At 45.2% G+C, this 25384-nt stretch overlaps 1 protein-coding gene across 8 annotated transcripts; it reads right to left on the reverse strand.

The window, feature by feature from the left end:
- Nucleotides 1–825: 825 nt before the first annotated feature.
- Nucleotides 826–25177, reverse strand: LOC115327927 (tigger transposable element-derived protein 3). 8 transcript variants are annotated; one of them, XM_040500621.2, is made up of 9 exons: nucleotides 24892–25177; nucleotides 24124–24159; nucleotides 23862–23933; nucleotides 21907–21990; nucleotides 21768–21836; nucleotides 16016–16084; nucleotides 15084–15146; nucleotides 10163–10566; nucleotides 826–9561 (listed from the first exon to the last, which is right to left on the reverse strand). In XM_040500621.2, exons 2-9 carry the CDS (start codon nucleotides 24155–24157, stop codon nucleotides 8275–8277), a joined length of 2082 nt encoding a protein of 693 aa, XP_040356555.1. In that variant the 5' UTR covers nucleotides 24158–24159; nucleotides 24892–25177; the 3' UTR covers nucleotides 826–8274. The 8 variants fall into 8 exon arrangements, with proteins under 8 accessions (XP_040356555.1, XP_040065362.1, XP_040356556.1 ...); XM_040209428.3 differs by having other exon boundaries at nucleotides 21762–21836; nucleotides 24892–25078; XM_040500622.2 differs by lacking the exon at nucleotides 24892–25177 and having other exon boundaries at nucleotides 24124–24789.
- Between the last annotated feature and the right edge of the window lie 207 nt (nucleotides 25178–25384).

Below are 25384 nucleotides of genomic sequence, written 5' to 3' on the forward strand. Positions count from 1 at the left end.
GAAAGCAAATTTGTGCGTGACAGTGCAGTTTTAAGCCTTTTCCACTGAAGTAAACGACTTTGTGATTGAGGAGCTTGCATAAACAGTGGCATACTTTTTAGAGCTTCAATAGGTTCAGTAAGACGTGCTAGTAACCTCAAACGAAACTCAGGGGTGTCGACATTGGTCGGCAAAAACTGAACCAACCCACTATAAATCAACATTCCTGAGAAATAACCCAAACATTTTCCCAAGTCTTCCACCGTGCTGAACTGCACTTCTGAAAATAGCAACTATTTAAAAAGAATGTGTCGGTCAAACAAGAGTTGGTGAAAGGGGCCGTGCAACAATATCAAGTTGGAATGTTTCTCTCTTTAGACAGGGATACTGGCACTAGTGTGACCCAATATACTCACATGCCATCCCACTGACCCAAAAGCATCTTTTCAAGACCACTACTTCTTTCTGTCTTGCCTTCGTTAACCTAAATGACATAGTTGCAAAGATCGCAATGTGACATAATTTTATGTGTCAACAGTCGAATGCAGCTGACGGATTAGACTTGCACTGCGTGAGCACTCGCCTTGGGCTGTTATACTTAATGCTTCAACAGACATTCAGGTAGTGCCCATCGCTGAATGGGAACAGTCGAACAGTAACGATGTGCGGAACTGAGCACATGCCCTGTGGTTTTCCAACCCTAGCACGTGGCTATGATTAGGGTTCGGAGTTTTCGGTTTAAACTGATAAAAATCGATAAAAGTACGCCGAATCAATTTTCGGAAATTCGGTTTTAACCAAAAAAGCTCAGTTTTTAGGTTCGGCCTTTTCAATTTAAACCGATAAAAAACAATAAAAGTATGTCAAATCCATCTTCTAAAATTCAGTTTTAACCGGAAAAGGTCACTTTGACCTTCCAGTCGAACCGCAGACCTGTGGGGAAAAAGGTGAACGACAGTGTCTATCGAAACGTGTCCGAATGAATGGGATACACGGATGCCATCACAACGTTTTGGTTAAATAAGTGCATCATCGATCGGAACGTGAAGTCCGAAATACCCCATGACTTCGCCATGTACGAGCGTGTTTTCAAACTCGTTGTTAGGAAGATTGACATGATGCAAGCTCTGCATGTTGTGTTGTGTTTCACAACGTCGCACCGTGTCTCTTTCGGCAGTCACAATTGGTTGATTGGCCGATTTTGGCTCAGGCAGCGCTTCATCTCCTCAGCCGGCCAGTGTCCAGCGTTAGCGTTGAGAGGGCATTCTCGAAGCTCAAGGTCATATTAACAGGAAAGAAAGAGTGCGGATCAACGAGGAGAACCTGGGAAAGCACATGTGTGTGTAATATAATAAGATCACGTAACCCTGATGTACAGAAGGTAAAGTTCCATGTTTTTTGGGCATAAGCTTCATATCTGACTTGTCTGTACTTCTGTGTTTTTTTCTTGTTTCTTTTACAGTTGCACACATTCGCCAAATAAAGTGTCCATTTCTTTTCAATGTATCTGTGCCGTTATTCTTTGAGTGATCACAAATATCAGAGCTACAAGAATAATCTCATCCGGTGTCTGTTGGTGTTTATTTTATATTCACTGAAAAAAAGCCGATAAATGTTTGTGGGCATAAATATACGCCGAAAAAAACAACAATGAAAATTGAATTTTAAAATAAACACCGAAAAAAGTATGCCAAAGTTTGAAAAAATAGAAACCGAAAACGCGGAACCCTAGCTATGATGAACACTGGCACCGTATAACCGGCACCACATCATGTGGTCGCTTGCTCTGACTGCGAGTTGCTCGTTCTTCTCTCGTTTTGAAACTGCCATGGCGTGGAGGCAAAAACTAATGCATGTTTTGCAGGCTATGAATGTCAAGAATGAATTTCAAGTGGTATTTACTGAATGTATAACAGTTGTATGCACAGCCCCTTTAAAGAGACACTGCACTCCCAAACAACATTTTTAACACAGAATGTGTTACATGGCAGGCTCCTAGCAGCTTCTGGTAAGGCACACCTGCAAAAGGGTGTCCTGAAAAGAGAACACAACTCCCTCAGACTTTTGTCGTTCACAATTTGGCACCCCATAGAAATGCGAGCAAAGCTCCCCCCACCCCGGGCTCGCTTTGCCTCTAATCCGCTTTGTGTGCACACCTATGGAATGCTAAATCGTGCACAGCAAGAGTCTGAGGGAGTCATGTTCTGCATGGAAAGCTTTTACAGGAAGAGCGCTACACAAGTACTGCGTGAACATTTGGCTGCAACTCGTATTCCAGCCGAACACTGGCGCAGAACTTGTCTCCTCTCTGTGCACAGCGCTGGCCTCCAATAGGCGACATAGAAATACAATCACTATGGCCTTGCTATCAGGTGTTAGGCAAACATGCTTGCATATATGGTGGGAGAGTGTGCAGAAGGAAAGGGGAGCTTCGAAGAAAACGGGGAGATGCAAAATAGCAGAGTCAAAGCTGGGGTGTGTGATAACAAGAGATGTGAACACCACACTCCACTCCCAGTGCAACGCTAGCCTTGAAAGGGCTTTCCTTGAGAGATGCTATGCATGACCATGTTCGCGCCATCGAGTCACAAAATGTGCATCAAGTTTATATGTGCAACATCACAGCAAAGCAACACATAATACATTCTGTGTTACCAGTGCCCTTTTCACAATAGTGCAGGAAAGGGGCAAATATTTTTTTTAACTGCCTCGATTTTTTAACTGCCTCGATAGGACATGTACAGTCAGAATAAAACTTAAGTGGAGCTCGCTGCCGCAAGTTTTTGCTGAGGGGCGCTAGCCTAGCAGCGATTGGTACAAATGATTGGTTATGTGACGATGGGTTCATCGCAGTGCGCGGGGGGAGTATGGTAGCTCTTCAGATAAGATTCTGTGGAACCATTACTTTTTTAATGTGAAAGCATTAACCGTCCCATGGAGCAAAGCCGGTGTTGTCTGTAGACGTCTGTAGCAGCAAAAAACAGCACCTAAATCCCCATTGGCTGCGACGCGTCATGTGGCTCCATAGCAACGGCGCCATCCTTGCCAAGGGGCCAGCCAAACTGCTGGCGGCGCAGTGGGAGGGGGGGACGAGGGTATGCGCTGGCTTGACGTTAGGCCTAATGTTAGGCGTTTCATTACGCAGCTGTTTGACATGAGAGGGGGACATGGGTATGCGCTGGCCTATTGTTAGGCCTAATACGCTTTGAGGTCTAACGTTGTCAACCGGTACCCGCAGTTGGGGCGATATTGATGATGAGAGGGCGCTGATATCAGCACGCGCCGCGAGCCGCGCCGAGCTTCGCACTTCCGCCACTGCCTCACCCAGCGGCGCAGCAATGACTAGCGAGCCAGTGTGGTCTGCACGGCACACCGCCGTACTCCCTGCCGGCGCTGGAGCAAACGCGCAAACGTAAAGTATGTCTCAAAGTATTTTACTGATTATAAACCTATGCTCGCTGCAATCGACCCCAACCTGCCACCACCAACCCCACCGAGGCCGTTGGGACGCAAACTCTACACACCTGACCTTTACCCGTTGGACGATGAAGACATTGTCAGCTTGGGTCTCCCCATAGACATTAGCGAACGCATTGTGTGAAAATAAATGCACTTGAACTCTCAGCGATATCGTCCGAATGATTCCAGTCTACAGCCAACATGCAAACGTAGAAACTGTACCAAAATAACCTGCAGCAATTTAATTAGAAAACTCTAAAACATACCCAGCAGCAAAACTCGGAAACAATACTCGCAGTGCAAAACTCGAAGGAGCACTCAGCGGCATTCAATTGGACATTAATGCTTTCGGATTCACAACTCGTAAGTGCTTAGGTGTCCTCAGAATTTTTTATGTTTCAGACGGTACGCTGCGCTCTGCATCAACACCACTCGTTTCCAAAACAAAGAAAGAAACTAGAACCATTTTGTGTATTGAATTTTTTAAATTCCAGTGTGTTTTACCTCGTATATCTTGAACTTGGAATGCATTCATAATAACTTTCAAAGACAAAATATCTTGATTCGTCAACACATCCGAAATGACCCTTCAGTTGAGCTGCTATTTATTTTCATATTAAACTAAGGTGAGAAATCTCTTATAAGCATGATGCATCACCACCAAAAAAAAGCTATAGGCGATCGAGTCTTTTCTTATAGTGCCGCGGGGTGAATTTAGTTTTAGATAATGATCTTGATCGTGCCACATGTGCTGAAGGAGACGCGACTGTGGGTCATTGGGATGTCCCAAGCATGGGTGTCTCAACGGAGGATCGGACTATAACAGCAGTTTCAATGGGTTCCATTAATAAGATAATGCTTATCGGGAGAAAGGTCGTGTTGATGACCTCCCATGTGGAACAAGCCCTCCAGCAACGTCCGTGGTTGAGGACCAGTTGATTATAGCGGCCACTGTGGGTGACCCATTCCTTATGGCAAGGGATCTGAAGAACAGCCTCAATTTAGGCGGTATAGTTGCAACAATAAGACAATGTCTATGGAAAGCCAGTTAGCACTGCTGAATCCTCATGCAGAAGCCACGCCTTTCTGACCAGCAACGCCATGCTCGGCTGTCATTTGCCAATAAACCACTCCTTGTGGGGAGGAAACAAGTGGAGCCAAGTCATCTTTTCTGATCAGGCAAGCTACCACAGCCGCTGCGACCAACAGCAATGCATGTGGCGAACCATCAACTGCAGGTTTGTGATTTTTAAGAGATTGTAGATCTTCTCTTGCCAGATGTCACCAGGACATGCGTCATTCGGATGCCTCGTTTTCAATATCAATAGGTAATAATCAAATGTCCAAAGTCAACTGCAATGCATTCAAACGAACAAAGCCTCCCACAATTCAGACGCAGTGAAACGAACGAACAAAGCTTCCCAGAAATCAGATGCAGTGAAACTTAAGATGATTTAAAATTGAAGAAAGCTTGCAGAACTAGTGGCTTTTTTGTCCATCTTCTAAAGACATCCAAGTGCAAAAGAACGACCGGTGAAGAAAGGTTTCTGCCTAAATTTCAGTTGAATAAACTTCCAGCTGTATACAAGTTGCAGGAGTTTCTAATCATATACTAAATAGCCAGTATTTGTTTTTACAGAAGCAAGCTTGTTTCTAGTCTTTATAGACCTTGTTTATTATGTCCTCAGTGCCTACATATTAAAAATAAATATTAACACGTATAACCCTGAATACAGCCAGCAAATTGGATTCGGTGGCCAAACCAGTGCCAGAGTGGGGGAACCATCTCAAAAGAGGAACTTGGACCCCTGCACAAAATAGATGGAAGACTGAATGCAACGTCAAAATTCTTGAAAATGTCATGCTCCCATAAGCCTTAGATGGCCCTTTCCTGAAATTGTTGTACCCATCAGCATGAACACAGCCCAGTACATATGGCCAAAGTCGTGAAAACTCATCAGGAAGATAGCCGCATCAACGAGCTGGCATGGCCGCCAAATGGAGCTGATATGAATATAGTAATAAAAAATGTCTGGGGGCTGCTGAAAAATCAGTTGGTCACCCCAAGTCGCTTTTCTGGACACTGTGGAATGCTAAAAGCACGGAGTGGAGTGGGCTTCAGGGCGTAGGGATAAGAAATCTTGTGTCACCTCTGTCTGACTCAATCAACAGATCGGTGCCTTCACAAATTATTATAAATCTGCCTCTCCATTTTTATTTTTTTATTTTCATCCCATTGTTTTGTTTCAAGGATGTAATGAGTGTTCATGAAACAGGCATCTCATTATATTTGTGTGGTTTAAGCAGATGCTGATGGTTAGGCTATGTGTGCGTCAACGCTTTTACAGAAGGCAACTGAGTAAGCACAATAATAAAATACTCGGCCTAGCTCGCCTTATTTTTCAGGAAACAATACGTAAAACAAAATGTAATATAAACGCAAAAACTTTTTTTTTTTTTTTTTTGTGCGGGCGTTTTTTGAGTTTATACTTAACCCTCGGGAGTTACCACACTCCACCTGCACACTAAGATCGGCCCGTCACCATGTGACAAAGTGGCTGTGTCAAATCCCACCAGGCTAGCGCCCTGTCAAGGAAAAATGTATGGTCGCGCGCTCCAGTTAAATTTGATTTTGCATGTACCTAACAAAGTGCATTTTCACCAAATAAAATAAGCTTAACGCAATATTTACGTTACCAGATGCGCTGCAAAAAGGCAGTTTCGCAGCATGTGAAGGAGTTTGAGTTTGTGGTGGTATGTGCTAACGGGAAAGCTTTTCCTCCGCACTTCTACCGACCAATGGGGAGGTACAAAGCGGCTCCTACTATTCCGACGTCTTTGTGATGTTGACCTCGAATTAGGAACCACTTGTGAGCAAACGGATGCTAGCAGATAAATTTGCGTTGATTTTTTTTTTATTTTTTTTTTGGGGGGGGGGGGGGGGGGGGGGTGAGTGCATTTTGCCACAAATGTATTCTATACAGGCAGTTAAAAAAAAATTGGTTCTTGGGAGTGCAGTGTCCCTTTGATACACAAATTTGTTTTCCCTTCAAGATGTTCAAGATGGAACACAAGATATTCAAGGTGCCATAAGTTGCATTCATCATGTCATTTGCTGCTGCTAAATAATAGCCAAGTTAATTCATCTCTACCCTTCTGATTGATTGCTACAGAGCTGTCCAAACAGTTTTATAGACCTTTTTTTTTTTTTTTTCAAAATGAAAGTAGTAGTACAATTTTGCTACTAATACATGATTAGTCTATGAAAGGGCGTCCATGTTTAGGTGTGAACAAAATTGAAATTTTGTTCTATTTAATGATAACACATTGCTTTCAACACGCACCGCAACATGTTGAGGGAATACTCTCCACATGCTATGATGGATTTAGTGCATGTGCTCCAGGGCAGGATTCAACTGTAACCTAACAAATCTACTGAGCTACGAGACTCGAGATTACGGCGAGCATTTAAAATATGCAGATTGCATAACTCTTTGGAACATTATTCTGTGAATATGCTAATGAAAACGCAGACAAAAATTTTAAAAATTGATATGACAACATCCCTTGTTCTGGTTCTCGACATCAGCTGACCGCAGAAAACCGTAACCAGTAAAATGGCAACTGCATCTTTTACACACTTCCAAAAAGCAATAAAATTACTTTAAAGGGATGGTGAACTGAAATTTGGATTTCAGAAAACAATGCAGGAGCTGTAGGCGGGATGCTATAGTCTCTACAACACTCTTCATAAGGCGACATCTCAAATTGACGGACGTATTTTCGAAAAAAAAAAAAAAAGGTTGAGATTGAAGGAGGCCTACGAGGCGCGTGACGTCAAGATATCTCGTTTCCTCATCTCTTCGTTTAGCCCCCTCAAGGCGGCAAGGCGGACAAAACGCAAGGTCGTTCCCTCTCCTTCTCGGAGAAACAAGACGTGAACGTATCTGTCAAATGCGCCCCCTTTTTTTTTTTTAAAATACGGTCATTCGTTTGATATATCGTTGTATTAGTGATGTTTTGATGTTTGTAGCATCCCGTAGCACGCTTTTGCCGCCGTGCTTTGTGGAATCCAGATTTCGGTTCGCATCCCTTTAAAGGGATGCTGAACTGAAATTTGGATTTCACAAAATAAGGCCGTAGAAGCATTGAACGGAACGCTACGAACTGCAAAACATCACTCATACATCGATATCTCAAACGGATGGCCATGATTTTAGAAAAAAAAGGGCACGATCAAGCGAGGGTTACGATACCATTGTCCTCCTGGAAAAATAGAGAAGGAAGGGAAACGGCCTCGCTTCTTTCCTCCTCGCTTCGGTTCACCAACTCATAGGGACATAGCAAGGACGAGAGGGAACGAGTCGTGGCATGACTTGTATCGTCGGCCTCATCGGCCGTGTTCAAACGCGCACTTCTCTTCCAAAAATACAGCGATCCGTTAGCAATATCACTGTACGAGTGATGTTTTTGGGTTTTGCAGCGTCCCGCCTATCCATCCAGCCTTGTTCTGCGAGCTCAAAATTTCGGTTCAGTATCCTTTTTCAAGAGATGTCCACTTTTATAAGCAGGACACCTCTCAGTATCAACCTTACCAATCCGCAATTGAACAAACAAACAAGGACATCATAAAACATTGGCCTACCAAGACCAGGTAAAAACGAGCGCAAAATTTGTTTCCGGCAAAATGTATTAACTCAAGTCCTCATTAAAGCTTTGCTGGTTTTTTGATCGGGCTTTGCTTTTGGCAACTAGACCGACAAGCCCACTGCCTCTTTCAGAGTTTCCCCCTTTGCCCCGTCGTTGTTCGACAACCAAGCTGGATGCATTTGTAGGCTACTTCTTTTTTGCTGCCATGCGCTGGAGCCAGAAGTCCTCCATCTCCCGGCTGGACCGGTACCACTCATCGCGCCCTTCGCGCATGGCCATAGTGCGCAGGAAGTCAATGGCCTTGAGAGCCTCCTGATCAGTCACCTCGTATTCGTCCTCGTGGGTCTCTGTCGTCCGGTCCACGACTCCTTCCAAGAAGTCGTCGAGGTTGACGAAGCGACAGAACTCGTCGTAAGTGAGACCCGACGGCACCGAGACGTCTTGCATTCCCGTGACGCCTGCGCCACCCCTCGGCAACGGGGTGCCACACAGCGGCAGTCCCACCTGTGCAAAGACGCCAGAGACAGTGTCGCCCTTGACCGAATCCCAAGACTCGCGCACAAGGTAGAGCGCGTCGAGCACCGTTGTCTTGCGGATCAAGTCCGCTGCCCGCGTGTTGCGCTGCACGCTGAGCGACGCTGAAATACGGCCATAGAGCCGCGAGCGGTAGTGAGCTTTGAGGTTGCGCGCCACCCCCTTGAGGATGGGCTGCGGGTGGAAGTAGAGTCGCACATTCTCGAGGTGCGCGCTCGACGTGTGGGCTGGCGTATTTTCGACGAGAAGCAACACGCTGCGCTGGTGCAGCCCGAGCTGCCAGTCCCAGAATGACAACCACTCGGTGAAGATAGCCGCATTCATGCGTGCCTTCTGTGCAAACTTGCAGATGAGAGGCAAGCGCGACGGATCGTCTGGGAATGAGCGAGACGCGCCACTGTCCCCGACGAGCAACAGGGGCCGCTTCTCGGTACCCGTGAGGTTGGCACAGATGAGAAGGGTTATGCGTTCCGTCGCCTTCTTGTCTTTGACAAGCTCCTGCTGGCAGCGATCGGCCGGGTAGGCCGAGTAGTAGAGTGCCGTCTCGGCGGCTGCAAACACATTGTCGGCAGAGTACTGCTTCAGTAGTGCAACCAGCTCGGCGCTCGACACCCAGTGCGGGGGTGCCTGGGCAACGGCGCCGCTCGCGTGTGACGACTGGTTGTGCGAAGACGACTCCTTACGTGGATTAGACAGCCCGTGGCGCTGCTTCCAACGGCTGAGCCAGCCGTCGGACGGCTCGAAGTGGTGCCCCTTCTGGGCTGCCAGCAGACGCGCCTTTTCTTTGATGTCGTTGCCAGAAAGGCGAGAACCTTGTGCCACCTGGTTTTGGAACCAGGCATAGAGCTCCTCACCCACTTGCCGCTCCTTGCCCTCCCGCCGCCGCTTGCGGTCGTGGTTGCTATCTGTCTCAAACTGCAGCAGGATCTCCTCCGACTTCTGCGCAATGCCACAAAGACGCGGGCATGAATGCTGGGCGTCTCTTCCCACGCTCTGCGGCTTTCAGATAAGATATATAATGCACTTGAATGAGCCAAAGATGACAGATATAATGGGGAAAAGAAAGAAAAGAAAAAAAGCACAGCCATGCATTTGTGCAAATACGATAGCTACAAAACGAGTTGAACTAATGAGCACACTGGGGCGGATGCAGGAATTTCCTGGGGGGGGGGGGGGTCAGGTGTTGGTCAGCGTACCATATGTTTAGAAACCCCCCCCCCTCTCCTTCCTTTTACGCCCTAAAATTTACACAAGCAGAAATCAAGAGGGGGGTCAGGACATCCGGACCCCCCCTCTAAATCCGCCCCGGTGAGCACATGCTAAAACATGAAAACTGAGTGTCAGTGTAACTGAAAACAAGACCTTGTCAGAAAAAAAAAAAAAGGGCACTGCACGAATGTGCAAGATCGATCTAAAAAAACTGGATTTCACCAGTTATCAGGTTTTGCTGAGCTGGTGCAGCCTTTAGCGTGCTTACCACAATCCACACGCAACAAACAATGCCGTCTCACGAAAGAGCACCCGAGCAAATGGCTCTCACCTGGCTAATCTTGCAGACGGTCGATCGAGCCACACCGTAAAGTTTCGCTACTGCCCCATGCTTGGCCCCAGGCTCCTTGAGAGAGTAGACGATCTTGACCTTGTCGGCCAGGGACAGATCCATGCGCTTCTTCATGTTGGGGCGCTTGCTCTCCCGCGGTGGCACCAACGGCACCGTGGTCACCTCCTTGGCCTTCTTGTTGGCCGGGGGCTGAGTGGTGTTGCTGCTCTGCTCTTCTTCCTCGGTGCCCTTGCTGGCGTTGTTGCTCGCATTGTCAGGCGAGTTGGTGGCTGTTGTGGCCGCCGTGCCCGTATTCCCCAGCTTCTCCCCAGAAGGAGATGGGTTACCAAGGTTGCTACCGCTGCTTCCGCCGCCTGCAGAGCCAGTGCTGCTCAGGACAGGAGCTGCACAAAAACGGTCAGCTTAGTAAACAAAAGCAGCAGTGGCTTACAGGAGTTAAAGGGATGCTGAACTGAAATGTGCATTCCCCAAAACACGCAGCAAAAGCGTGCAACGGGATGCTACAAACACCAAAACATCACTCATACAGCGATATCTAGAATGGATGACCGTATTTTTCAAAAAAAGAGGCGCATTTCGCAGGAATGTTGACGTCATGTTTCTCCGAGAAGGAGAGGGAACGCCCTTGCGTCTTCTCCGCCCCGCGGCCTTGAGGGAGCGAAGCGAAGAGAGGAGGAAACTAGGTATCTTGACGTCACGCGCCTCGTCGGCCTGGTTCAATCTCGACTTCTTTTTCCAAAAATACGGCCGTCCATTTGAGATATCGCCTTACTAGTAGTTTTGTAGGGATTGTAGTGTCCTGCCTACATCTCCAGCATTGTTTTTTTGAAATCCAAATTTCGGTTCACCATCCCTTTAAGCCTGTTAGCCCCAACTTCGTTATTTGAAGTGTGTCAGTTCTCTTCCGTACAGTGTGCTCATTTGGATCAGAACTGCTTAATCTTTCGGAGCCATTTGTTGGGTCACACTCAATAACTTATCACAATTATGTGAAGGGCTGACCAACGCAGGGATGTGCTCAAGTCTTCTTCGTGTACTCAATGCTTGAGCCTTCCACACAGCTCTGCGGTTCTAACACGCGCAATGACTACAAAAGGTTAACAAACCTGAGGGCTAACAAAGCCTTACTTAAAAAACTATGAGATGCCAACAAAAATGCTCAGTAGACTCGATCAATGTGAAAAACTAGAAGACTGTCACGAAGCTATGCATTAACCACTGTAATTCTGCCACGCAATGTCTTCCCTACTTTTGACAAAGAATAAGGTATATGATTTTAATCTGTAAAGAAATTACTGAGAGTAGAATACCTCAAGATATAGCTTGCCCTAACTTGGGGGAAAATGGTGCAAAAAAAAAATAATTAGAGCGCAGCTCTTGAGGAGGTGGGAAGGGTACTGAGGTTCACGTGTTCTCAGGTGAGGAGGGGGGGGGGGGGGTGGTTGCGTAACCTCGGGTGTGGTCACGCGACTTTGGTGGGGTCACATGACCCCCTCCCAAGGTCACGTGACCACGGGGGTTACATGACCTCGGGGGGTCACGTGACCCCCCAGAGAAATTTTTCCACTAGATTTAGCGGGGAAATTTTTCCGCTAGATTTAGCGGGGAAAATTTTCTGTTAGGTTTAGCGGGTAAATTTTTTCCACTAGATTTAGCGGGGAAATTTTTTCCGCGAGATTTAGCGGGGAAATTTTTCCGCTAAATTTAGCGGGGAAATGTTTTCCGCTAGATTTAGCCGGGAAATCTTTTCGCTAGATTTAGCGGGGAAATCTTTTCGCTAGATTTAGCAGGGAAATTTTTCCGCTAGATTTAGCGGGGAAATTTTTCCGCTAGATTTAGCGGGGAAATTTACCCATAATGCACCGCGCAATTACGCCGACGGCGACGGCGACGCCACTCAAGCCGGAAATGGGCGCCTAAGAGCTGCACTCTAAAAAGAGGGCAGGCTTAACTATTTATGTGAAGAAAAATAAAATAAATCAGCTTTTAAAAAAAAGAGACTATTGGGACAAAATGAGGGTGGTCTACCTTTCAAAGGCGAGTCAGTGGATACCTCTCAAAATATCGCACAACCTCATGGGTAGGTTCTCAACTGATACACTTTTCCGGCTGTTACGTGCACGAACGCCGGTCCCATTGAACCCATATAGAAATATGCAAATGAATTTTCTAAGCATTGCGCTTGCTTTCCCAGTTCTTATGTTCAAAAACTGCCACCCGACACGGCTAATACAACATGTCGACCCACTGGGCCAGTCACCCCTTCCCTTTGCTCCCCATCTTTTTAACCTTGCCTCTCTGGGCCGGTCTTCTTGTTGCTCTTGTTCATGCGGGTATGACCTTAGACTAAGCTTGAAAGCGGTTCAGGCTTTTGCAATAGCCCGTTCGTGCTTCTATCCCTTTCTCTGGCACACTCGCACGCATCCGCTGTGCTCAGCTTCCCTGGCTCTGCTAGACGAATTTCACATTGAGTGCGAAGCACGTAAAAGGCTGTCCAAACAGGAGACTTCAGGATGCGTGAAGCCATACAACTTCGCTATATGACTAGCGGCGGTCTGCTTCCGTCGGTGTTTTTTTCCCAAAGGGACAAGCTTCCCTCCGCCAACGTCCGCTTCTCTCCTTCATGGAGGCCTAGAGCATGCTCATGACGTGGGTCTGGACATCACACTCTCTGTTGGCTGTCAGTCAATCGCTCAAGGCCTCTGCTGCTCTTCAAGTCTAATCCCAAAAACGGGAAAGGGAAGGATACGAGGGCGAGGTGCAGCAGAACGAATGGAAAGGCACACCACTGCAGATTGCGTAACGTCAAGTCTGACGAGCACTAACGTTACAGAAAAGCAGAGCAGGCAAGGAGGAAACCTGTGATGTTTGCCTGGTAGATGTCCAAACAGAAGACGGACTGCCAGACTTCAACTTTCCCTTCATACGGCGGAGGAGATGTGCTTCACGGGTTCTGAAGTACCCTGTTTGGACACCCCTTAACCACGCACTGCTCGGGGTATGTGTGTGTCAAGCTTCACCGCTTTGCACCGGTGTGCTAGAAGCAGTGGCTGCCACAGGAAAGTACCTGGATTAGCTTGATGGGCTCTGAAATTTCGCTCATTCTTTCACATGGCTTGCACTGATGATGCATCCCATACTTTAGACCGTTGTGAAAGCAAGAGAGAGGGAATCTGTTCTTGTAATAATTTTGACTGAAGGGTTAATCTTCTATTTTGAGTGAAGGGTTAATCTAGCAACGTCTGGGCAAATCTAGGACACACAAAAGAGCGTCCTCTCCTGTGGCCATTAGAGCACTCTTTCGGTGACGTCATGTGCAAGCCATATATAGGTTGACAATCTTTAATAACAACTATAGATTGATCCCCAAAAATCAAAGTACAGTTCCTAGAAAAAAAAAAAGACAAAAAGCTAATTGTCTATTTGACTATATATGGCAGTTCTCCAATTATGAAAGTACATGTGAAAAAAAAGTGCTGAGTATGGCTTCCCATCTCATTTATAGTTTGTTTGTTTGTTCCTTCCTTCCTTCCTTCCTTCCTTCCTTCCTTCCTTCCTTCCTTCCTTCCTTCTTCCTCCCCCCTCCCCCCTCCCCCCCTTCCCCTTCCCCTTCCCCCCCCCCCCCCCCCCCCCAAAAAAAGCGTTATTGAATGTTTCTAACAATTTCCTGTCTTGTGCTTTTTAACCACGGTCCCCAGAAAAATGTTACCGTAAAATACCGCGGAAGCGCCCACTTTGTTCAAGCGCCCACTATTAACATTTCCCAAACTTGGGAATTCTGTAAATCATATGTTAAGCGCCTGATTTGACCGGACAAGCGCCCATGTCTAGATTATCCCAGTTTTCAGAGAAAGTTGGGTGGGCACACTTCCGGTATTTCACGGTATCAATGAGATTCTATAAAAAAAAGCAGCAAATAAAAAAAAAAGATCTTTCTGCATCCCACTATCTTATGTTTTTTGTGCTTGTTTTCTCTTGAGTGCTTATTGTTTTGGTGGGGACAAGGAATGTAGGCGGCACTTGCAACTGTTTGGGAGAAAAAAAATTTCTTGCAAAAGCCCAAAGTTACTCATTTTTACAACTGTGAACAACAGAGCTAGAAGCATTGATGTGCAGAGCTAGAAGCAATGAGGGTGAAGAGCCTTTACGTCAATGACAGAGGCTGAGCTAGACTACAGTTAGTGACTTCCCCAGAGTGACCTCATATCACGCTACATAGTAGAGCATGTCTGTCAAATGAAACCAAACTGGTTGCTTTCATTCTACAGTTCAGTGTTCAATAGACCGATCTCACCCGCCAGTTTGACTACGCCACCGCTGCCGCAATACATCAAGCGAAGTCTTTCTGTGCATGCGACAACCTCGCTGGAGCTCTGCGCATGTAGAGCGCGGAACAGCACGAGCCATCTCGTGAACTCCTGCCTGCCCCCTCTGAACTAAAGTTATGGCTGCCCCCGCATGCGCCAAAAGCTTGGTGGGATCGGTCTATTGATGCATGTATTATCCACGTGGCTGAGACAAAGCATAGCTGATGTAACACGCTGTAGTCATGAATGTGAGGTCGTTTGTTGTACCTTGTCTCGAAATTTAATCTCCTATCAGCAATAAACATATCAGTAATTCCTTGTCATCTTTCCAGGCTTCATGAGCATTTTCCTAACTTTCTCACACGGATGTATGCCGAGACGTGTAGAGCATGTGCTACAACCATCGAACACCAGTTCCGTAGTTGCATCATCACGCATCTGTGAGTAGGCATTTGGGAGTGAGACACTCCGTGAATATAGAGCGACTTTGTGCGATGCCTTTGCAGCAACCAATTTGGCCAGTAGCAGTGAAGGTAAATACTGACCATTAAACCTAGAGTAAACCCACAATGAGGGAGAAAACTCTGTGCCACCTTTGTTATGTTCCATGGAAGAGTGCATTCCTCCACTGGTAGACAAGCTGTTGCCTCCCAATCCTGAAAAAGATGAATGTTGGAATAACCTGAACTGCCAGCATTCCAGTGAAAAGAATGTGTTTGGTTCTGGTTTCCTAAAGGTTCTCAAGTTTTATTCAAACAAAAAATAAGGACAATCACTTCAGACTGTAAAGAAATACCACAAAACATTAATCAATTAAATATTGTGCAAAAAGAACAGAGTATGAAATAAAGCATCTTTTCTTTAGCTATTAAGTAGTAATTTGCTAACACTATTTCCAAAAGGGCATTATACACCAATGAAAAAAACTTCAACTGATCTCTCTTGGTCTGAAAGACACCACCAGCTTCTGGCCCTTGGTATCTGGTGCATGCCTTGTTTGCCCAGGAAGAAAACTTGTACAAAACTGAAAACGCCATCAACCAGACTATCGTAATGCCCTTTTCATGGGCATTTTGTGAGTAGCAATTTTAGTTTGCCCTTCTGGCAAGGGCGAACTGGGATGGGGGTGACCAGCTTCAGAAGAGATGTTAAACCAAAACGCATGGTTGTCTTCAAGAACACCTCAACGTGTAACATTCTGTCAACCTAACTAACATGCACACGCGAAAAGTAACGGAGCAATGACTCCTATAAAGGTATACCACAATGCTTGAAAGAATGAAGAAGCAAGTATTGTCAATAAACAAACTGCATAAATAGGAATGATCCTTCAAAGGGACCGAGCCGCAATAAATTGGAGACCTTACTTATAACAGTTACCACGACATCCTTCTTCAAAACACCTAGAGTTAAAGGTCTAGAGTGAAACCTGGTAATCAGCCTGCAAGAGGTCTCCTATGAATGAGGTGAAAACCAGGAGCTGAGTAGGAGGACTTGGGAAAGTGCACGCAAAGGTGACGCTTACCTCTATCGCAGTCCATACTTGAGCGCATTGATCGTATATCTGTGCCTACAAGGTTACTTCCTCCCATGCCTGCAAAAAGTAAAGAAAGCAATATTGCCCTCCAGACTCCAAACAAGCTTCAGTTGTTGGATGCTTAAAGAGACAATGAAGGCGATTTTATTAAATTTTTTTAAATAGTGTTTTTAGGCTTCTTAGGAACCTGGCATACTGCCCAATTTTTTTATAGACATTTGTGACGCGTATTTCTGTACCTACGAAAGAACTGAAGAAACCGAAACTGAACTATCTGCGTTTCTCGTTTTTGGGCCTCCGAAAACGGAGGTGACGTAGGGAGTGACGTCACATGTGAATTGTCCGTACCGGTAGCATTTAGGGCGTCGAGACTCTGGTTACCGCGGTGGGTTATAGCAGCGCGGTGGCGCGGTCGTTTCGTCGGACCAACATGGACGGCAATGCCGCTCTCGCGAGCGAATTTGGGCTCCCGTTCAGTGACCTCACACCAACAGAACGGGAGATGCTCCTAAGGACATGGAACTCTGGAATTCCTCTTTACGAGGACACCCCAGAATTGCCGCCGACCCAGAGTAATTCGCCTCACACCTACGCCCAGACCCCGACTAACCTGAAGGTTCTGTTCAAAGTCTCCTGACCGAAAATGTAGCGAACAAATTCTGACGCCATCGCCGAGACCTCTGCGCAAGACAAAGTCAACCGTTTGAACATCCTTCAACAGCGCACAAATTTGGCATGACTACCGCTTTGCAGAATCCCTCGAGTGCCGTGTTCCTAAAGTAAATACGGCACCGACGTCTGAAACCAGAACCAAAAAACTCCCGCGTGCTCCGCGCTGTGTTCATCATTTTATATATTTTGTTTGCCCATAGTTTCTCGTTGCCCGTTTCGCGTGCAGTGTAGCAAAGAGAAAAATAATTATGGTGTTTTATTTACGGTTTAGTTATCATTTTCGGTTCGGTTTATAGTTTTCATGGTTATTCAAGTGGAATTAGAACAGTGTTCATAAAAACCACGAACCAAAGCGTGACCGAGGGCACGTGTCTCGTTTCAACCAATCGCTGACACGTCTCTTGTGACGTCACGCTTCCAGGCGCCGCAGGGTCACGTGACCTCCGCTTCTGCTGGTTTCTCCCGCAACGCTCGGGGCGTCGCCCCGATCGATTCCGGTACGATTATTACCGTGACTGTTTAATTGATTTGCGCGGCACACAAGCGCCGGTTTTGGCTGAAATTTGGGCAACATGGCCTGAGGCGTGCCGGGAACCCAGATCAATCGCCAAAAAAATATCCGAAATTGCCTTCATTGTCCCTTTAAAGAATCGGGTAACAATTTCTTAAATGTAGCCTTCCTCAAAGTAAATGGCAAGCCCAAACCTTACAAGACGGCGGCAGAGTGTTATCCAAGGTAAGAAGCTTGCACTGAAGGTGGAACAATGAAAAGACTCCCCCCTGCCACTTTTATTATGTCAGTGACTATAACTATACACAATAACTAGGGTAAGATGTTTGCATTTGTTATATTTTTCAAATTCGGTGTACTTTTTTCGGTTTTCATCCACTAATAGGAATTTTTTTTTTTTAAGCGATGGGCAACACTTTGCAAAGATTGCGTCCTTGTTGCGTGTTGTCGCGGCGCGCGTGGGGAAAAAGGAAAAACCCTTCTCTTCCCTCGAGGAGAGAAAGTCTGGACTTCCCGTATGCCGTGCCGCCCGCAGAGAGCAAAGAGAGCAGCCCTGGCATCCTGCCAAGAATTGCACCACAAAGGGAGATTTGTGGTGTCGTGTCGTCTGCTTGAAAGAGTTGTTTTCCAACATTACTCGCGTTATGCGAAATCCCACTTTTGCAGTAACCAGTTGCTATGCCTAATGTTGGATGGTTTTAGAAACTTCCAGCGTGCTTACCCCCTACACCGATCACTGGTGGCAGTCAGTCGTCAATGGCATCCCCGACATCAACCACGTCGCACCTCCGTCCTCAGGTACATGACGGCACCATTCCACCCGTATTGCGCGACCATGCCACAGCTATCGCTTTCGTTTCTTCGCACATTGTGGGCGAACAATATAATTTTTTAGCAAATATTTATGTTTACTAAAGTTTACGGTTTCTTTTCAGTGATATGGGCTGTATCTTAATCCAACCCAAGACTGTATATGGTATTTTGTTTGCTTATCTTTTTGTGAGTGCTGGGTGAACATTAACAAATGGCTGTGTTTAGCAATTCGCTGTCATGGGGAGTTTGTAACTGCCATATGAAAGGGTGACAATCCAAAAGCTATGTCATTTTGCCTAAAATCTAACGAGGTATTGTAAACAATTTAATTTTGTCAAGGACCAAATTTTCGCAAATTTCGTGACTTGAAACAGATCGCAAAAATATAGATCACGTGAAAATATTACCCAATGATAACGAATACACATCAAACCACTCTTAACTGCAAAATTTTGTGCGCACAAAATGTTCCCGAAACTCGCCAGTCACCAAATATGCAAAATATTGAGCCCACGAAAACAAAGTCATTTAAGGTACCGTAATATCCCGAGAGATGGGGCACCCCCGAAAGATAACCCACCCCTATTTTCGGCATTATTCTCTACCTTTTCAAAAGCACCGTAAGAGAGCCCACTTCCAGTAATTACAGTAGCCTGGCCAATGGTGACCTCGTCAGAAATGGTGTTATTTAGTTACGGCGGGAGACAAGTGAACATGGTCGACTTCGAAGGACAGTCATCTTTGCTTTATCGCCCCAGGCTGCGATTTCACAGGCCACCAAATCTTAAACTAACATTTCTTCCATTTTTTTTTTTTTTTATTGCACACCAAAAGTTAGTTTGCTCCTTATTTTCACCCTAACTGCCTTTGATTTGAAGTGGGTTACCTCTTGGGACATTACGGTTTGTTAATAAAATAGCATTTTATTTGTCACAGTAGCGAGTAAAACATTAGAATGATGCCGAAACACGCATGGACAAGTACAGAAAAGACAGATGTCAACAAGCTCTACCCAGCATTAACGTAACCCTTGACATGAAAGGAACCTTGAATTTCGCCGGTTACCGGATCACAATCATTTCATGTGATTGTGATAAAAACATATGTAGTTTCTCAGGTATTCTTGTTTCTATGAATGCACACCCTTTTCTGTTTATAACTGCCAGTTTGGGAAGCGCCTCCTCAACATTAGCCACAGTCGCCTGACACTCCCCTTCCATACAGGTAGCCGTGCATTTACACCTGAAACTGACAAGCTGTCGAGGTGAAATACAGCAATGTCTAAAGTAGGCCAATCAGTGAAATGTGGGTGCCAAAAGACAGGCTTACTATGTTTCATCCACAGTGCATCAAGTCTGCAGTGCTTCATCAATTCATTCATGTTCAGGAGGGGCATTCTCAAACTTTTTAACAGAAATTAATGAATGAAGCACCGCATACTTCATGTATTCAGGATAACCCTCGTTGCAATGCTTGAACGGCTCTGACAGATACTCATAAAATGCCCTCATACATTAAGAAGTTGTGGGACATTTTGGACAATGAAAACAATCCAAACCTTACCTCCAAAGGATAGTGAAGTTGGCGCATAAAGCCATGCACAACAGAGAACAAAAATGTATTCCTCAAAAGATTCTTTGCTCCCCAAGTAAATGTGCCACAAAATTGCACGACAATGAACACCCCCCCCCCCCCCCCCCCCAAATATGCCCATCAGCTGTGGCACACTGCTCTATAACCTTTTCTATTAAAACATAATTATGAAAATTACTTAAAGGGGTCATGAAACTATTTTTCAACTTTTTCCTTCTTAGCTTTCCTCCTCAACTCTCAAATCGCGCATTGTACCAAACACTTCAAGAAGACGAAAAGGAGGGACTCCCCTCTTGCTCGGACCCTTGTTTGTGTACCTGGACACCGCCATTCTCCTCCTAGAAGATTAGACTGTTGCTCAAAACTCTGACAAAAGTTGCTTTCCCCACTCCGTTCACCCCGAAACTGAAAATGCTGTGGAAGCTCAAGCTCGTTGGGCCAGCCACACTTTTGCCACGTAATCACGCTCCCTCACGCATACCCACGAGCAGAGAATGAGGTCAGGTGATGAAAGGGAGGCGGCCGATTGGTCCGGAAAGTGCATACTTCCAATGTACCGTCAGCTTAGGAGTGAAAGGAATAAATCAGGTCCGGTGTCGTGTGACACGTGTTTGGGCTGGGTGATGCGCTTTGGGTACTGCGGATGTATCACAGTGAAAAGGCAGAGAGCTTTCGAAGGAAAGGAGATACGAATTAGTCCACCGTGTTTTCAAATTTTCATACTGAAAATCAGGCTTTCGACTTTCCACTAGGGTTGTGCGAATATTCGAAATTTCATAAAGTTGCTTCGAATATTACGCTATTCGATATTCGCTTCGAGAAGAACTGCACTATTCACGTTTTTCGAAGTGTTGATTGCAGCAGGTTAGCCCCGATGAGTGCGCTTCTTACCGAGCACCGGTGCACTGCGGAGAAGCAATATCTGCGGAAGCAAGTTCCGCGGGTGTTGCTTCTCTGCATTACATCGGTGCTCGGTAAGAAGCACACTCAACGGGGTAACCCATTGCAATAAACTGTTAAAAAGGTATGAATATCGCAATTGCATGCTTGGAAGAAAAGCATACATTCAAGGCGGGATGGTACACGCGTGCTGGCTGTATTTGAAAATAAATGGAAACTTTGTGGAAGTGTATATGGAAACTTTGTGGAAGTGTATACACTTCCACAAAGTTTCCATTTATTTTCAAATACAGCCAGCACGCGTGTACCATCCCGCCTTGAATGTATGCTTTTACATTGTAGTAAAAGTTTCAAAATTAAACTGACTGTTATGCAAGAGTATATGTTAGGAGAGATGCCCTTACAACCTGTGTTTATCATGCGTGATTCTTTCTTTTTTAACTCGAGATTAAAGAAAGAATATTTTATATAGCAAGATTTGTAAATTCACTCAATTGGGTATAGTTGGCCATTTCTATAGGATTCATTTTATGTCAAATCCGTCGTTTACTTGCCATCCCAAGACATCAGACCTACCGAGGTCACAGTTCATAAACATAGGTAGGTTAAACTTTGCTTATAAATGAATAAGTGGAATAACCTTCATGAGTTTAGCTGGGTTTTCATCTAAGCATGATGCAATGGCAGTGAAAGGCATGGAAAACTATTCGATATTCGAATCGAAAATATTCGGCCAAACCACTATTCACTCCGAATTCGCTTTGAACTCAAAATCTACTATTTGCACATGACTACTTTCTACCTTCTTTTTCTTTGGGCCCACTAAACAATAAGCTAATAGTAAGATCCAAATCTAAATTCATTTATCCCAGCTCAAAATTCATTTCATGGGCGCTTTAAGCATCTTTATCAGTTTTACAGGGTTAAAGCGAGAACACCTCAACATATTAAAATAATAATTGAAAAAAAAATGTATTTCCACCCTATAACTTAGGGATGCTGACTGTGCTAAAAACAGTTGTTACCATGACATTAAAAACTGGATGGAGATGACTTTCAAAGGGCTAACAGACAGAAGTGTTGTAGGAAAAAGCCTGAAAATTATAGCATGGTTCAATTCATTTACTAAATATGGCCCTGGTATGGTAGAGTTGCCAAAGGAATAGCATCCCTGGCTCTAACACATTGATAAAGATTTTTTTTTAAAAATGAAGGAAATGGAAAAAAAAAATGTGGATCACTCACACTCACCCCTGTCAGAGTCGATGGCAGGATGCAATGTTCGAATGTCGCTACTCCCCATGGGGCTACAGCCAATGCCTAGCAACAAAATGAGAGAATGCAATTTTAGCAATATCTGGATCCCAAGGTGGACCTTGCACCAACTTACCGAGCGCAGTTGTCGGATTGGCATGCTGATTCGTCTGGTGCATGCCTCTAACATCACCCGGAGACATACTGCTGCAACTCATGCCTGCAAGCATGCCACATTACGTCAGATGGAAAATGAGAGGAGTGTACATCATTATTTTTAGTAATCAGCGCAAGTCTAGGTCTTCTTTGAATAAAATATATCAACAACATAACGTAAAGGCAGTTATATGCCAGTGGGAGATACAACATAAAATGAAGGCCTCTTGGAGACAAGATTAAGGGAAGACGCCGCTCTAATATGCTTTTTAACCGTTAGTCTCATTTGTATGAAATTTGTAGGGCATATTCGTAGCTGTGAAAGAGGATGGCATGCAGAGTTTCAAGTTTATAAATTAATTCTTCGAAAAGTTATATAAAAGCACATCAAATAAACACAGCATCACCCGGCGAAAACCACTGTACGAAAACGGTAATGAAAATGTCCAGTTTTATCAAGTCAGCATACAGTGTAACACCTGTGTCATGCGACTGTGGAAAAAGAAATAAAAGAAATTACTTAATTTTAATTTAAAAAATACAAATGGTGGACGAAAAATTGCAGCTTTTCACAACAAAGGAACGTGAAAATGCAGAATGTAAGTTCACTGCCATGTTCCTTACAATATTTCAGTATATAAACTCCAAAAACTGGCTCCACACAGCATTTTATTATGAAACAATAGCTTTCCTGAACTGAAATTTGACACCAAAAAGTGAAGCTGAGAGAAATCCCATTCGAAGTTCAAAAGGTTCCACTTCAGATGTAACCAGCATGTCAAAAATAGTTTATTCTGGAAAAAATACATCAGCTAGAGGAATTCAACTTTTTGAGCCTCCGTTAAGATGTTCTACAAGCCAAAAAGCTACTAATGAAAAATTAGATTTCGAAAAAAAATTTGTAAATTTGAAAGAGCGCTTTTTTTTTTTTAATGAGTTTTCCAAATTGTACATGTGCTCCCGAATCGAAACACTAGCAAATGAAATGAGCCAGACATGTAGATAAACTTTTCCCTAAAAAGGCAGCACGAACTCACAGAGTCAATATTAAATTGTCATCAAGCAGCACAGAGGAGCCACACACAAAATGTCCTTAAAAATAAAGCCCTTTAGCATGTCGTCAAACTTCTTACGATATTCAAACAGTGAGAAGCAGCCTCTGAACTGGCACTCTTCAAGCATCCCCAGCCTTAAGCTGGAGCTCCTCAACAGGTGCTGCACAGCTGCCTACACTCGCTCAGCCGCGGCAACTCCCAAATGTTCCCTACGTCGGTGTCTTTCACCCCATCTACACACACAGTCAAGCACCAAAGCAATAAATGAAAGAATTGTCAGCCAGTAGGCCGAGAGGCTCTACTTTGCAAGATCAAGTCATTGACCATGCTTCAGAGGAAGAGACTACGTTAACTGAGCATATGCATCACAATAGGTTAAAATAACAGCAGAAAACAGGCCGGACTCACTCCATGGCGCGACTGCAATTCCACTGGCGAGCTATCGTCGGTGCGCACTTGTAATGTAAGCCTCGCTATTGTGCACTTGCTGTTAAAAGTGACCTGCACACCATGCAAAAGGGATGCAAATAGCACTGACATGCTGCTTGGAGAACCATGCAGCCTGAGAAAAGTGCGGTTGGACGACATAATTTATCAATGCCGATAGCGCCTTATCATTTTTTATGAACTGGCAGAACAGAGCTCCACTCAACAAAAACGAATCGGATCAGCAGCTCTTGATAACAACACGTGTGTCAATGCAGCAGAAGAGGACGGCTGGGGAAAAAAAAAAGGAATCATTCATTTTTCAAGCGTTCCTTTTTCAAGTTTTCATAGGTAGGTGACCACAATGTTTTAGATGAGTGAAGCAGTTTTATTCGTGAAGCACCACGAAAAATGCTTTAGGGCAGCCAGTAAACACCCTGTAAGTGTGAATTACCCATGTGACTGGTCGCACTTGACGGATGGAGGCCCCTCACATCACTTCCGTCCATGCTGCTGCAGCCCATGCCTGTGCGAGACAACGGGTCATTTGAATAACAAAATCGCGCCGCACGCGCAGTTAGTGCAACTTTGGTGCTGTGGCATTGTATGCATGCGACTGGGAGGGCCAAATCTGACGAAATAAAGTTACACGCGCATGCAACAGCGGTCTCAGAAAGGACAAGAGTACGTAGATCGGAGGACATGCGATGACTCACCCTGATGCAACCCCAACACCAGGTTGGAATCCATGGCTGCGAAATAAATTTCACAGAATCATAAGCATTTCGCCCCGAGCGGTTATGTGTTGATGCTGAGAAGCGCGCTCAGCTAAACCAACGTACGATATTGGAGTAACAGCGACAAAACAGCCGTCTGAAAATTGCGCGCATCGCGCGGGTTCAAAGGTTAGCTCAATGTATTGCATATGCATCGTGCCGAGCTCAGTGTCTTTCGGCGTGTCGAAACGACTTCTCCACTTCTCCACCCACCGAAACAAGACAGCGTGAGCGCTTTTTAAGCGCGCCAAAGCTCTCCCCGCGGCGGCGAACAATAAGTAACACCGCGCGATAATCATGTTCAGTTTCACCGGCCTTTTACCCCCGCCAGAGCTTTCTCCACTTTCGCGAACGCCACGGCACTTGAGACGGTCGCCTTCGAAATACGAAATGAGTAAAGTGGCGGAGCAAAACGTTTGAATAGAGCCTCTGAGGACGGTTGTTAATGTCACCAAGTCCTCTTATAAGAAACAACATCGTTAATACGGACGCCATGTTTTCATCTTTGTGCGACGAAGCCAACGAAGCCCTAAAACCGGGACCCCGACCACAGCCGCAGTGTGCACTGGCAAACACCGCTCAGACTCGTGGAAGCAAGTTGTTGCTACTATTTCTTGGCGGCGCTGTAAACATGATGCCCCCTAATGGCCTCGATAAAAGCGGGGACTGAGATAAAATATGGGCTTCGTTTAGTGTAAAAAAGCTTACCTTGCTTCGATTGTTGTCCTGTGGGCCTCGCGAGTCAGATGCGCTCAGAAACTGGGTCTGCTTAACAACGCCTCATGTTCCCCTTATGATTTGTCCAGTGGAAACGTGAAATCATGTATTAAATCCCGATAAAGTTCTTGCGTTAAAACGTCAAAGCCCTCCATTTGTTTACTTCACTGTTGCCAGTAACTGGAAGCGCTTTTCAGCTATTCGCGGCCATCTTGTTTTTGCGCATTTCATTATGTAGCGCATATTTTCATTATGGAGGCAGTCCCACTTTCTATGTGAACAGCGCGGCGAGTGGCAGCACGGCTGCTCGTTTTTTATCACGCGGAACGAAAATCAAATCGACGGAGATACTTCGCCGTCTTTAACGCACACCTATTGACGCTGCAGACTGGCTTACTGGATGATTTTGTTTTCGGAATGTGTTTTGCTTAGCTGTTTTTTTGTGTGTTTTTTTTTTTTTTTTTAGTAAAGACCAATAAAACTG

The sequence above is a fragment of the Ixodes scapularis genome, unplaced genomic scaffold (genome assembly GCF_016920785.2).
Source record: "Ixodes scapularis isolate PalLabHiFi unplaced genomic scaffold, ASM1692078v2 PGA_scaffold9__187_contigs__length_104089568, whole genome shotgun sequence".
NCBI classification, from domain to species: Eukaryota; Metazoa; Arthropoda; class Arachnida; order Ixodida; family Ixodidae; genus Ixodes; species Ixodes scapularis.